This window comes from Accipiter gentilis, chromosome 18 (genome assembly GCF_929443795.1).
Source record: "Accipiter gentilis chromosome 18, bAccGen1.1, whole genome shotgun sequence".
In the NCBI taxonomy this organism is placed as follows: domain Eukaryota; kingdom Metazoa; phylum Chordata; class Aves; order Accipitriformes; family Accipitridae; genus Astur; species Astur gentilis.
In genome coordinates, this window is record NC_064897.1 from 9,195,664 (window position 1) to 9,210,689 (window position 15,026).

Below are 15,026 nucleotides of genomic sequence, written 5' to 3' on the forward strand. Positions count from 1 at the left end.
AGCTTTTGGACACCCACAGCTGAATGGTGTTCCCGCTGCACCTTGGTGCTTTTTCTCTTTTTTTGGTCTCCGGAGTGTGTAGCTTGACGCTGCTTCCAGAACTTAAGTGTTACCAACAGCATGATGCTGAAAAGTCTGGTAAAGAAGTTGTTTAATGTTAAAACTTAATCCTCTACCACATTCCTTCACTTCCAGCTTAGGATTTCTTTTGCTCTCCTGTCTCATCTTCCCACTGTCACTGTATACAACCTGCCATACTATGACCAGTATTCTGTTAGCCAATTTAACCCCCTGTCATCATGAGATACCCCAGATACTCAGACATCAATTATCTCCAGAAAGAACAAGGGCATGTTCTATGCTTAAGTAGGAGACTTAGAGGTTGTTTTTTTTTTAATCAGCAAAAGTGCTTTTAAAGCTAAATGTTTACAAACTAAAACTGAAAACTTCCTAAGCTAATGTCTTATTTTGGGTATCTACAAAGGGATCCTAGTAAACATAATTCTGCATGAAAACAGTGCTATTAGGTCTGTATTTTAACCTAATCTTCTAATCCAACGTGTGTGTTTAAAAAGTCAAAGCTATTTAAAGCTTTTAGTTGTACAAACCAGCCCAATTTACTTGCAAGCTGCCCTGCAGTTTTACCTTGGTTGAATAGCTGCTACATGTATTTATGACTTAGCTTGACATTCATTACCTGTCTTTAAACACAGAAATTATGATACTGGAAACAAGATTCTTTTCTGGAAAATCATGGGGAAGTGGAGAAAACATTACACAATCAGCTTATGAATGTAATCCACTGACATTCTCATTTACACATCACAGAGAAAGGAACCCATAGCTTGAACCAAGTCAGTGACGTTTTTTAATCTTCAAGAAAAACCCTCAGCTGTTAGATCCTATCTGTACCAATATATGTTTTTGATCCAAAAATCAAAGCCCAGGGGACTGCTTTTTATTTATTCTTACTGCTCCTCTGTATCAGTAAACAGTTCCAGTGGTTCATTTTCAAAGATGAATAACTGCCTGTGTGGAAGTGATTGTTAAGTTTTCCAAAAGAAAATTAAGACTTTACAGAGAATTTTTTTCTTTTGCTATATAGCAACATGAGTAAAACACTAGAAATGGGCCTGACTGCCTTAAAGTATAAAAATAAACTGAGTAGATGGCATAATCATGTCTTTTTTCCCCCTACATGTTACTAACAAGGCTTACTTGAGATTCAGTACCTTGCTTTAATCATGGAGACATCCATATTTTCAGTCAACTTTATTGATAAAATAAGTTTACTGTACAGTACACAATTCTAGCCATAAATTCTTTTCAAGCTATCTGCATTACAAAAATAACAGGTATGCAATGAAAAATAGTCACTCCACACACTGTGAAGGTTCTTTAAAATCCTAAAGTGATCAGGTCAGGGGAATGACAGGGGAGACGTATCAAACGTGAAGACAAGGAGTAGATAAATTAAGTCACATTTTTTAATTTACAAAAATAAACACTAATCAAGCATTATTTCATAATAGAGCAACCTTAAAGAACTGCCACAGACTAACAACCCTTCAGATTGTATTTGAAAGACAAACCAGCAAGTCAGCCATGAAACTGCATTCAGCATTAAATGGAAATAAATGCCTCTGATATCAGTCAATGGCTGAAAAGACAATTCTAAAAAGAATAACTTAATCAGCTGAACCCAAAATTTCTCCTAAGTTTGCAACAACAAAACACTCAATTAAAAAAAGGTGTTGCTTCTGACAAGTCACCAGCTTGCAAGCTACTGTAGAAATGCAAAATCTAAATTATAGAAGCATTGGCAAGGTTTTACAGATTATAATAATAGCAGACAACTTTGTGCTTGAGCTAAAATGTTCCCCCCAAAATTCCCCCCCGGGTGTTTAGCAAGTTTGGAAATGGCTAAAACTTTTTTTCCCCCATACACATGAATGTCCTCAATTTATTCTTAAGCCTAGAAATAAGCTAAGATGCTCTGGAAAGAGATGTAGCAGTTTCTCCATTTATAAAAAATGCTGTGAAAATTTGGAGAGTTTGATTTATCTGTCCTTTCAACTGCATTTCCTAGCATATGTATTAGTTAATTGAAAACTAGCATTTATTGTTTCTGCTAAACACTCCTTTCCTACCACTTCACTTTTTCCTCTTAAAAGCACTACAGGAAGGGGGGCAGCAACGAAACAAAAACACTGAGCTCCCTATAAATTCGTTCACTAGTCACTGAAAGGTCACCCTTAGACCTGTGGTGTATTTACCTTGAGCCCAGGGAAGCTGTACTGAGTCAAAGGAAGTTGTCTTTAAAACTGATGCACTTAGAAGTGCTTGATGCTTAATTCTTTTTGCATTGTTGTAACTGAAAATCAACTTTAAGTAATGTAGATTTCAGAAAAGGACTTCAACTCATTTTCCTAGGTGAGTTATTAAACAGCCAAAATACTCAACTGTGGGTGGCATTTGTAGATCTACAATTTTCTGTGGTTGAAAGCTTTCACTCTTTCTCTTGAGTATGCTTTCCAAGTAAAGAATACATTCACATACCGGACAAAAAGTGATGATACACATCTATACTAGGAATGTTCTTGCTGCCTTGACCAAGAAGTGGTAATGTGACAAACAAAACCCAAATATGAATTATGTCAGCACCTCTTTACTACAAGGCTGTCTTGTGTAGTGCTTGTATCCACATATGATATAAGCTGCACTTTGATCTAGGAAAGTCAATTCCTCTTCACTTCTGCAAGTATTTCAGGATTAAAAGCAAGCAGTCTGTTTCTCAGTATAGCATATTGAAACTTTTCCTAGTGCAAATGTAACATGTACCTGAAACTTAGCTAAAACCTTCCTGATGACTAATACTTCAGAAGGAAAAATGAAGAGTATTGATTGCAGGCATGCAGGCTGCCACCTTTGCCATAGAGCTTCTCCCTCCTTCCCCTGACTACCTTTGTGCTACTGCTGTTTGGGTGCCTTCAAATTGCCATTTCCCAGTTAGGAAGTCTGGGCAGGCAATTGCAGAAGAAATAGATGGGACTAAATGTGGCTTCTTACCTATAGAGAACTGAGCCTGGTTTCCTCTCATAAAAGTAAAAGCTAAGGCAGAACTATACTATGCTACCTGTGTTCTAGAAAGCAATAAAGTGGGAGCAGCTCTTTTCATGTTTTGAAAATATGATTAAGTATACTGATTTTAAAGAATCTTGTTCAATTTAAAAAAAATTAAATATTTAACAACTGCAAAAGCATTGCTTACTTTTAAACAATTGGTCTTATATTTGAACAGGATACCCCAGGGCTAAATAACAGAAACCCTTAAGTTTTACGCTGCCCGTGTAACCTTTCCATTAAATGGGTTTGTTGCAAAATGAGAATTTATTAAAAACTTACTAAAAGGAAAAAATGTAATGTGGATCATGCACAAAGCTTATTCATAAGCTACTACTTTTTAGCCAGAGATCAGACTTTAAATCTTACCTTTATTATATAATAGGTGCACTGAAACTTTGTATGAGCACTAACATATAAATTATGTTGAAATCTTGTCTTTTATCTGTAAAATGACTTCATATAAAAATAATTCCCAATTCAGTAAGTGCATTAATCCATTTCCTACTGAAGTTAGATCTATGGCAATTAATCTGTCACTAAGGTTTTTGTAGAATACCAATTTTAATGTATTTTACACAGTATAAAAGCCACTCAACTGGAGTTTAAGATGCATTAGCTTGCTGGTGCCCTATTCAGTAACAAGTGCTTGACCAGTGACCCCTGATACTCCGTTTGTAAAGTGTGCAAGTGAAGCTTGTTGACTTCCACAGTCTTTAGCTTTTCCTCAGGCTCAAATCACTGCTTGTTACTAATCCTGACAGAGATGTGCTCTCTGATGCATCTTCTTTCTTGAGGTTCAGAAATGATTCTCTAGTTATTTGAAGAATTTCTCTCAAGCCTTTGTTTTCTTGCTGTAACCAAAGAAAAAGGCATTTAATAGACTCCAGAAAGAAGTCAAGATAACTACATAACCTCCCCTCTACTCCAAACATATGCATAAGAATTAAAATACTGATTTGCACTCAGGTAGTGCTGTCTTACCTTCTAAAACTAAGAACATTAAGTTTCTCAACCTCTTGCTCTCTTGAACGGGTATTAAGCATAAAAAAAAAAAAAAGCTCAAAACACCAAGATGGGTAAGAAAAAGGCAATTAAGTTCAAATGTTGCATTTCAAAAAATATCTCCTGTTCTTTCCACACACCCTGTCCCATAATGAACTGCTTTGCTAGCACTTAATCAAAAAGCAGTAGTGTTGATCCTCCAATACTAAGCAACTGAGAATCTCCCCAAGACACAAAATTATTATTAAAAAATTAATAATATTTAAAAGCCAAAGGTGTGGGTATTATTATTTGTATCCTAGCGTCTTATGCATTAGGATGAATCTGTATTATCTTCTAGCTTTTTTTCTACACAGAGACTTAAAGAGAACGCTTAAGCCAGTATGTAAATACAAATTGCTGATTTCTGGTGATGAAGTATCACCTATGCAAGACTTGACAGTAAGCTACAGTGGGGAAAACAGTACTTACAGTCCTCCCAATAAGGAAAGTGTAATAAAATAGCAGTGTGAGTGACTGGTGCACTTACTTGCAAGAGATACAGTAACTCCATGTAAGTAATTGTGGTAACATTTCCTTCCTTGCTATTTGTGCCATTGATGTTTTGATGTCATACTTACCTCAAGCTGAATGATACGTTCCTGCTCTTTACAGCCATGCTTTTCATCAAGTTCAATAGCTTTTCTCATTACTGCTGCCATTTCTGTAATTTGGTCCACATGTACTTGCAGCTCCTGAGACATAAAAATAAAATAGTAACAGCTTTAGTAATATATCTTCTGCGTTACTAAAAATAAGCAAAGCATTAAATGTGCATTTTGACTGCTGTGCCACTTAATAAAAATGTGAACATAGGCCTCTATTTGAGAAAACAAGTTCTCCGTAACTTTACAGCATGAGTAGTCACTGTGGTCCTGTTACTTAAATCTGGTTTGCCACACAGCGATTCCTTTTATTAGAATTTTATATATGCTTAAATGAGTACATCTTCCAAATGGCTGCAAGTCAGCCACATACTTGCTCTGACAAGGCCTTCCTGTGTTGCAAGAATTGATATATATGATTTTGGATATGCAGAAAGACTAAACTCATCTAAGAACAGCAGGGTATGTGACGTTCTTTCCATTTGCTTGAAACTTGATCTCAAGTCCAGTACAGCCTATGGGTAGACATTTATCTCTTAAAAAGACCAGGTGAAGTGGTCATCCTTACTATGTCATATATTAGGAAACTCAGATCTGCCCTTTGTTCTTTTTTAGGTACTCTTTTTAGAATCTTTTTTAGATTCTTTTTTAGTAGGGTACTTTCCTATTAGAAATAACTACAACATCTCGCTGAAAGATTCAAGAAGGAGGAAAAAAAGAGCAGTAGTTTGGTTTGGTTTTTGCAGAAGCTAGATTTTAGACAATCTTCACTGTCTGCAAGGAAGTGATCTTTCACCTGGACCTTGCTGGTTCAGCTGATGGTTTATTTTCTTGCTGGCCAACCTACCAGCAGGAAATGCTTAAAGGGTCATTACTGTTTTTCCCCTGCAGATCTAGATAAAGAGCCTATGCCTTTGGCATTCATTGCTGTTCAGCTAAGCCAAATATTGTAATGGTATTTCCAGAAGCTTTTCTTTTTCATTCTCTTCCTCAAGCTGTCTTTTATTCCAACTCTACTATCATGCCAGCCTATCCATGTCTGACCTGACCTTTGGACAAAATTCACAACAGTTACTAACTAATACTGGGAAAAGCAGAACAGTAGGACTGAAATGAAGAACAGCATAGACTAAAGTTAAATCCCACCTTTAAATTATGAGTTTGACTGGAGGTCCATACATCTAGCAGATAATCAGCTTGCCTTTAAACTACCAGAAACAATTAAACTAACATAAAGAACTGCCTCACTTGGAATCATAAATTTTATCTGACCAAACCAAATATACTTTACTAAAATGAACATCAGCCCTTTCTATCCTTTCCTCTCTGCTATTCCAATCGTGAAGGCTATAGTTTAGCTGTTTACTCCTTAAATACCCACTCAGAGCAGTAGGGGAGGATGGGGGTAGAACTTGCTCTGTAAATCTTTATTTTCTTCTCAGTTTCCAGTGAAGGTGATTACATGAAACATTTTTTCAACAAAAACCTAAATTTAGCTTGAAAGGAAGCTGTGATCAGTGATAAAAGAATGAGTTGGCAAGAATGTACCCTTGAGAAAAACTGGGAAGGAGTTAGTGGTTTTTAGATATACTGCTGTCATCCCTACTTCCTATTTTGCCAGCTTAGTTGGGCTCTTGATCAGTATGATTTGGGGCCTGTTCCAAGGTCACTAATGTTACATCAGATGCTAACACAAAACTGTAAGGTTCTAATCTGGAAGGCAGATGTGTAAAACTTGGGTACTGTTAACACCAAAGAATGCAGTGAAAGTGTTTCTTTACAAAGATACCCTCAAACACCTACAAACACTCTTTGTATCTCTCTCCTTTTTGTTTGCCATACAATGTTTTTCTTCTTCTCTCTGGAGAAAAAAAACAAAGCCACACATGTTTTTAGGCGTTGTTTCAGCTGAGCAAATTCAAACAGCACACTTCGATCAGGGTCATTACTACCAAGACACACTTTTCTCTTGCATACAACACTGCTAAAAGAAATTGTTTTTCTATTTAAAGGAGGTGCTTGTTGATCTGTAGAATTCAATGATTTTTTTTTTTAACTATCTTTTGTAAATAGGTGCTGAAGCTAATAGCTGGCACTTGAGAAAACAGTGATTACTGGTAACAGCGAGATTAATTGCTTAGGTGTGATGGATTTTTTAGTTAACAAGAAAGAAGTATTTAAAAACTGCTTCAAGATTGTTCAATCTTACTGAATGTGAAGGCTGATGAGAGAATAAAGAATGAAATTCCAGAAATCGTGTTGGGTTAAAGGTGATAAATCATCTTAATCAGCCATTCTTGTGGGATCAAATTTAACCAAAATGTTGAAGCCTAAATCTCCTGTTTAAATAATATTGTTTGATAATCTTCTCCCTGCCCCCCCCTTCCCCCCCCCCCCCAAGTTTTTAATCCATGGAAGTGTTCCTAAATGAAATTTCAAAGTTCATTTCAGGACTGATATAATTTTACCTCTTATTTTGGTGCTCCTGAGGCTGTAAGATATGTTATACTATATTGCTAAGTAACTTCTTTTGAAAAGGATATATACCTGTCATTTTTTAGGAGTTTATGTTAAAGTTGTGCTAATCCAGTATATTTTTTCATAACAATTTAAGTGGTCCCATTGATTTCAACAGCACTAATTACATATACATGATTTTGTAAGGAGATAAGAAAGCATCAAATTCTTAAACTTTGTTTTCCCAGTATGCAGACCCTAACTCTGCTTTGCAGACTCAGTTTGTTGAGGTCAAAGATTATTAAAGAGTTAGAACTAATGTTTGTGTACACAGTTGCACTGCTCTCTGATGATTAAGTTTCATTTACAATGTAATGCAAGACTTTGTTAGAAAGCTCCTGTTTAGATTTTAGCGACCTAGAATAATGAGTTTTCCTGAAAATACATTGAAAAAGCTTAAACTATACATTAATGCTACAAAAACATATTAATCTTATATGAAGCTGCTGAATACTCATATATACCTCACTCATTATAGTTTACAAAAGTGATGCTTAATGGAACTTTGCTTTTCTAGTTTTCAAAAGCCGTAAGATGAAGCACACCTAATACCAGCAACTTTCACCACCCTTCAAGCATCTCAGGCTGCCCTGGATTCTACTTAGCAATCTTGATCAGCACTGAAACAAGAAACAAGGGTTGAAGCAGGAAAGAGGAGAAGTGTATGTTCAGTTATTCAATATTCAAAAGGGCTTTTAAAATACTTTTTAAAAATTTATGATATTTAGGAGAAAAAATATTTGAATATTGAATTTAAAAAGCTTACTCCTCCTACTCTCCCCAGTAAGCACAGGTTTACTAATTATTTGTTGGAGTCACAAGTATTGGTTAAAGCCAGTCTAAATGTCTGAATATTACTGAGATCTGTGGGCATCTGGAAGTATAATAGGGCAGTTGCCTTAAAGACTGAAGCAAAACAAAAGTAACTTAAGTAGATACAGTAATGAAATGCTACTTGTTAAAAGCTTAAATAAATGAGAAGCTAGTAAGGTTGACTTACTCGACTGATCAAGTTTCCTGTTTGTGTTTCATGGACTGGATTATAAAAATTAGGACTTTTTAGTACAATGATATAAAAACTGAGACAAAGTAAGCTTTGAACTGATCCACTACAAACTAACTTAAGTGTTAACTAAAAAAACAAAGGCAAAAACCCAATTATTACCTTGGAATGTTGCTCTTTTAACTTCATTATTATACTTGGATCATCCTTTTTGCTCGCCATAAGCAACCTAAACATCTGTTCTCTGTACTTGCTCATTATGAGTTCCAAAGCAGACTGGTGTTCTTCAAGAGATGTGCGTAGTTCTACCAACATAATTTTAAATTCAGTTAAAGTTTAACAAAAAAGAACTTAAACAAAATGCAAAAGTACTTCAGCTTGAGAAAACCAAAATAAGCCCCTAATTGAGTGTCCCCTCTCCTTGCACCATAAAATCTATGTAGGCTCTGCAAATGTCTTCACTGGTGATTGCCCTGGGAAAATTCTTGTTCAGTCAGAAACAGAAGGTCTTTTGTTAACATGCCTTCATATTCAGTCCCTTTAGCTGATATAAGCCATCTTGAACGTAGCTTAGGAGCTTTACTCTAGTCGCTATAAGCAACATTGTACAAAAGCTAGAAAGAAGTTTACGGATCTGTTTTAATCTGCAGCTTGGTAAAATAAGAGTTAAAAAAATGCTTGCGTTCAACATATACTAAGCCAAAGGACAAATAACTGAGATAAGACAAGATTCATACTAATTGAGATCATTGAATCCTTTGCTGAATGTAACTGTTAGAATACCTGAAGTATTCCAGGAAGAACACTATATTCCTAGTGTACAGAATGCTAGAATGAATTATAATACTGCACTTACATTACAACTTGTCCTGACTGCTCCTAAATTAGTTATTTTTAGCAGTGGGAAAACACATTTCCAAATAGATACCTATATTGCAGAATTAAGTTCTATTTATCCCCTCACTTGTGCTGAACATTAGATAGGGACTGAAAAAGTTAATTTTCCACAACTCTCTGTTTTTGTTAATCATAGTTGCAGTGGTTGGACATTAGGACTCTTTATTAGATTGCATTATGATCAGTTAAACTGACAAATTGAGATTAGAAGAAAAAATTTCTTCTACAACAATTTTTGGAGAATAGGTCAATGTTAAAAGTCTCACTGATTCCAGTGGTGCAAGCTGGAATTGGAAAAGGATAGAATATTTACATTTTACCTTTATTTTCCTGTTGCAATTCCCTAATCTGTCTGTTTTCTTGTTGGATACCCATCACTAATGTAGACCGAGGGCGATGTCTTGCTACTTCATTGAGCTCTTGAATTTCTTCTTGGTACTAGTTATGGAAAAAAACCACCCAAACAACCACAACATATTTGAGTAACTGAAGGCAAGCGTTACTCGGCAATTCACAAAGGACCAGTTCTACTGTCAGTCAAAGTCTGTAACCAGCAAGATAACACTTGTTTTTAAATAATAATATCAAACAAACAAAAACACTTCTGAAGGCGTTGCTAAGATACTGCCCTTTAGAGACACAAAAGTATCACCTTTGTTTTTAAAGAAGCTTCATACCTCAAATGTGTGTAGTGGGCATTATTTAACCTTCAATTAATGCAGGTCAAATTCACCATCAAGTAATGTAAAACTGATATACATATGGTAAAGAACAGCCATGAGGTTATTAACCTCTAGGTGTTTACTGTGGCTTCCCAATACCTTAAACCACAAGATTGTATGGGTACAATTCACATGGACCTGAATGAATGGATCCTGACCCTCAACAAATGGGTAAATTTAATACTCTTAATTTGAAGTTATGAAGCTTCTCCATGGCTAGTTTTACAAGGATGAAGCACACGCAGGGCTTTATTATTTTACAGGCCCATTAGCACGTCCTGTGTTCTATTGAAATGACAGGATGAACTCCCATATGGAAAGTCAGTAGACACCTTTATGTCTTTCCAGAAGTTCTCTAGTGATAGTCACACTCCATCTAACAACATGCCTTGAATAGCTTAACATCAGAATGGAAATGATCACAAAAAAGGCTAAGGGGCCACTCTGAAACAAAAGGAGACAGTGAAAAGTTAAATTATTCTGAACAGAAGAAAGCATAAAAGGGCCTCTGTATGATTAAAGGTGCATGTTGAAATGAATAAGTAGTATTTCACGGAGGTGCAGAACACAAGACACCACACAATGGTTTGTAAGATACCAACCCTGTTTCTACTAGTGTTCTTCAAATAAATGCTAGTTTTCAATATTTAAGCTAGAGTAACAGTGAAAACTTTTTTGCAGGATCAAACTAAATATGTAAAAAACACTATTTTTAGATCATAGTCGCACCTATAATGAAAATACTTAGTATAGTATTAAAGGATTAAACAAATAACATACTAATTCTACATTGTACAGTAGCACACAGAAATGATTTTACATGTTTCCAAGTCATTCTTTTAATGGAGTAAACAAAGTTGGAAAACAAACCTGTTTCATTGCTTCAACCCGCTTGTTAAGAGCTGTAGTCTGTTCAATAAGAGCTTCTGCTGCGTTGTCATGTTCCCTTAGTCGTTCCACCAGTGCTTTTGCATCTGCCAAGGCTTTTTCAATCGTGCAACTCATTTCTAAGGATTAGAAATGCATTATTTTCACACCACCACCTGTTTGCTATACAAAGAACAGCTATCTATGTGATACATATGTAATTTTTTTCTTAGTCTAAAGCAGCTGAATACAACCTTTCCCTCAGAAACATCCAGATGTTTTGTTGTCTTTTAGGAATACGAAAAATCTATATATCTCTTAAGAATCACCTAAAGTCTGCCTTTCCTTTTCCTCCTTTTTCATTTCTGTTGAGACCATGGATCAGAGCAAGGAAATGAAAGTAAACTTTGTGTTGTAAGGAGAGTATCAATATACTAAGTGCAAAAGGAGGACTATCGAACATACAGAAACTGAGCAGCGCGTGCCCTTCTGCAAGTAGCAGAGTAAAAAAAAAAATATTACATTAACTAGTTCATTTTTCAAGACTACTTTTTTTTTTTTTTTCTAATATGCCCTCCTACCAGTCAGATACACTTCAAGATACCTGAGAAGTATAAATCCAGCACAAAAGAGAATGCCAAAGCACTACAGCAGGCTGGAGGATTTTGATGAATTAAATCAGCAGAGAAGGAACAGCTCAAACTGACAGAGTAGAGAAAATTACTCAGGGAAAATTCAGAAAACTAAAGGCTTGTGTTTTCTTTATGTCTATAAATGAACACAAACATCACTGCATGGAATGAACTCTAAAATTTTCAACAGGATAAAGACAGAAACTTAGCTAAGAAAAAGAACCAACTGCATAGTTAAAATACCAGCCTTCTAATTGCAGTAGTTGTTTGCAGAAATTACCTATTGCTAGAATTGCTAAACTTGCAAAATGCTTGTACATGCTAGCACTTCCGAAATACTGGCCTTTACATTGACTTTTTTCATACTCACGCTTGATAGATTATGTTTCAAGACCAAGATTTTCAGCCCAAGTTTTTATTTTCTTAAAAGAAACCTTCCACTTTTTCTACTGAAAAGGAAATCTACTTAAACTCCTTGAACAGTTCTTCAGCAATCAGACAGCAACGATAGAGGTTTAGTAGTTATAGGCCCTACTGATAAAAGGCTTAATATTTGTTTCAGGAAACTTTCTAAGGTACTGAAAGAATCAACTAAATCTATTTCTTAGCCAGGCCGTTCGCTAAAGGAGAGATTTTTGTAAGCCTAAAAGGTCAGTGAGCCTTTCCTGAGCTACAGGAAAAAAGTTTGCTCCGAGTTGATTTTCTGACTTTCTTATGCACCTTGACAAATCATAGCCTAGGATCTTTAACCCAAGCTTAAAGAAATCTTCACGTTTTCCTCAACTGACCTTTCCTCACTGCCCCAGGTAAGCAGTAGAAGTAACAATATTTCAAACACCAGAAATTCCACCATTCCCCTCAAAAGATTTACAAACATAGCAGGAATCTCCTGCCTGCATGCATTAAGATAGGGAAAAACTAAGCAAGACAGCAGCAGAGTTTGGAACGTTCTCTCTGAAGAGCTCTTGTGCGCCCAGAACCATCCTGCAAGGTCTAACCTCTCAAAAGCATTTTGATTTGGCAATTTCATTAGCTGCTCCCTCTGCTCTGATGAGCACATGTAATACAAAAACATTTAGTTTACTTTTTCTGTGTAGGAGGGTCTTGCAGGCACCCTACCGTCACAGAAAGGTTGAGACTTGTCTACTGATGAAGGAGCTTCAGAAAGTGAGCTTCCTGTATGCACAGAGCACAACTGTTTTAACCTGTGTTTTCTGTGATTCATGTGTTACCGAAAGCATCAGCATTTTGGCACGTACAAGTTTCCTATAGACATTCATAATGTTAATTCCTTCCTGTTTATCAACTAAAGTTTTCATTTTAATTTCTATATGATGTACATATCTATTTAAGGTTTCAAGTTCTTCAGCAGACTGGTGTGTTATCACAGGTAGTTAATTTATTCACTCTGGTTTAGCAGTTTGAGCTCTTTTCAATATTACATAGAAGCGAATCATACTGCATTGTTTAAGGATCTGCTTTTCTTGCTCCTCATTTCTCCTTCCAATTCTGGTCTCAGAGTCTTACCGGACTAAAAAAATACCACAGACAAAAGATGACCTTCCACACTAGCTGGCTAAACTGCTACAGAAATTGATTTAGTCAGATCTGTATTTAATGAGAATTTGAAGAGCAGTCTTTAATTTAATTCATGGGTCATGAATTCTCTAGCCAGTATAAACAAAGCCTCTCAGGCCTCTGCATGAGCTTGGAACACATTTGGCATTCAGACTACAATGCAGTTAACACCTCTGATAATTTGTATGCATCAATATAAATTTTTAAACACAGTACATATTCAACCTCCCGTGCATTTTCTCATTTTGACAGAACCCAACCACACAAGATAAAAAAAACCCCTGGTCTATAGCAAAACCACCAGCATTCTTTTTCACGGCAAACGAGTTGGGGGGACACGTGCGTGCCTTGTGTGGAATTTAGCTGCATAAATTCAGCAGTGACTATCCACCCTCACAGTGCAGCAGCTTCAGCAGGCCAGAGGCCATCTCCTGTTTTCAGGCAGGATTTGTACCGCAAAAAGGAGAATCATTATTTGTACCATAGTAATTCACAGTGGCTGCAAATCTTGACTAGGATTCCTTTGGGCAAGACACTGGCCCTAATCCTTGGAATTTAAAATTCTCTCTGGTTATTCATCTGGCTGCCTGTGAAAACCAAAACTTTTGTCTTGTCCTAAACCAGATGTAAATCCGTGAGTTAACCTGGACATTTAGGGGGAAAAAAACCCCAACCAACCAATTAATCAAATATATTTGACTCAAATCAATTCATACTATGTATCAATTTTTCTATGAGTGTGAGGACTATAGTAGCTAAACTTCATGACTCTGGAACTCTACCCTACAAGGGATGCCCAGCTGCAAATGCATTTGATAGTCTGCAGTCTCACCAACAGGGTCGACAGGTAGCAAAAGCAACAACTCGCAGTACTGCTACTACGTACTCATTTCCTATCACTTCCTGCTATTTACTAATTGCTTTCATTATCGAATTTGGCTGCCTTTAAAAAAAACACCAAGACCAAGGAATAAAGATCTTTGCGCAACTACAGCCTTCCTCTATCTTCTGTCTCTTACCGAAAACTACCTTTTCCCGCAGCTTAATGCTTTGGTTTCCCCCCTCCCCACAGCTACCAGTTTTAGCAACGCTGAACCCCGCCGCAGTTCCTGCCAGTTTTCGGCTGGCTGCAGACGCCCACCAGCGCTCTCCCCGTGAGAGGAGAGTCCCGCAGGCCGCCACGGACAACGAGCCTCCCGCGGGGAACGGGCCCAGCCTGTAAACGGTGCCACCGCCGCGGCCCGGTTACGCACCGAGCAGAGCTGCGGTTTCCTCCTCCTCCTCCTCCTCCTCCTCCCTCGCACCTCTCGTGACGCCACGGCCCAGGGTCTCCCCGCGCGCCCCGACGCGAGTCCGTTGTGCTCCCAACCGCCCGGCGGCAACGGCACCTACACCCCCACACACCCCGCCGGCGAACACCCCTTCCCCGCCTCCCGCCACTCACTCATGACCGGTAGCTCCGGCAGCGCCCGGCGCCGGGGGTGAAGCCCCGGCCGGCCCGCCCCGCTGTCAAATGGCGGTGGGCCGCAGGGTGAAGCGGGGGAGGCGCGTCCCAACCAGTGGGCGTGGCGCGGCGCGGCGGGGTGAGGCGAGGGCGGCCGCGCTACCGGCCACCGGCACCGGGCGAGCGACCGCCCGCCGCTCTCGCGAGAGAACACCTGGCCCCCGCCTCTCCCAACTCTCGCGAGAGGCGCCTCTCCGGCTCGCCTCCCTATTGGCTACCTCCGCTATAAGAGGCCGACCCCGCGGAGGGGGGGAGGGGTAGGCTGCCGGACATCTCGCGAGATCGTCGGCCTCGGGCTCCTCCTCCTCCGCTGCCGCCGCGCCGTGTGGGAAGTGGCGCGCGCGCGCGTGCGTGGCGTCTGACGGCGGGGCGGGGCGACCCGCGCCCAGGCGTGAGGGGCGAGCGGCGGGACCGGGGCGGGCATGGCGGGGGAGTGAGACCGGCTCGGCCGCCGGGGGCCCGGGTGGCTGGCGCCGCCGCGGCCGCGCTGGGAGGGAGGGGGGGGGTCGGGGGTAAGCTCTGTGTGTGTATGTG

At 38.8% G+C, this 15,026-nt stretch overlaps 1 protein-coding gene across 3 annotated transcripts; it reads right to left on the bottom strand.

Annotated features, from left to right (window-relative positions):
* Positions 1–1,273: 1,273 nt before the first annotated feature.
* On the bottom strand, positions 1,274–14,624 carry FGFR1OP2 (FGFR1 oncogene partner 2). Of its 3 annotated transcripts, none has more exons than XM_049822324.1 (6): positions 14,433–14,624; positions 10,782–10,918; positions 9,510–9,627; positions 8,455–8,597; positions 4,749–4,862; positions 1,274–3,977 (listed from the first exon to the last, which is right to left on the bottom strand). In XM_049822324.1, the coding sequence occupies exons 1-6, from the start codon at positions 14,434–14,436 to the stop codon at positions 3,840–3,842; spliced, it is 654 nt and encodes a 217-aa protein (XP_049678281.1). In that variant the 5' UTR covers positions 14,437–14,624; the 3' UTR covers positions 1,274–3,839. The 3 variants fall into 3 exon arrangements, with proteins under 3 accessions (XP_049678281.1, XP_049678282.1, XP_049678283.1); XM_049822325.1 differs by lacking the exon at positions 14,433–14,624 and adding an exon at positions 14,242–14,413; XM_049822326.1 differs by lacking the exon at positions 14,433–14,624 and adding an exon at positions 14,065–14,186.
* Positions 14,625–15,026: the final 402 nt, after the last annotated feature.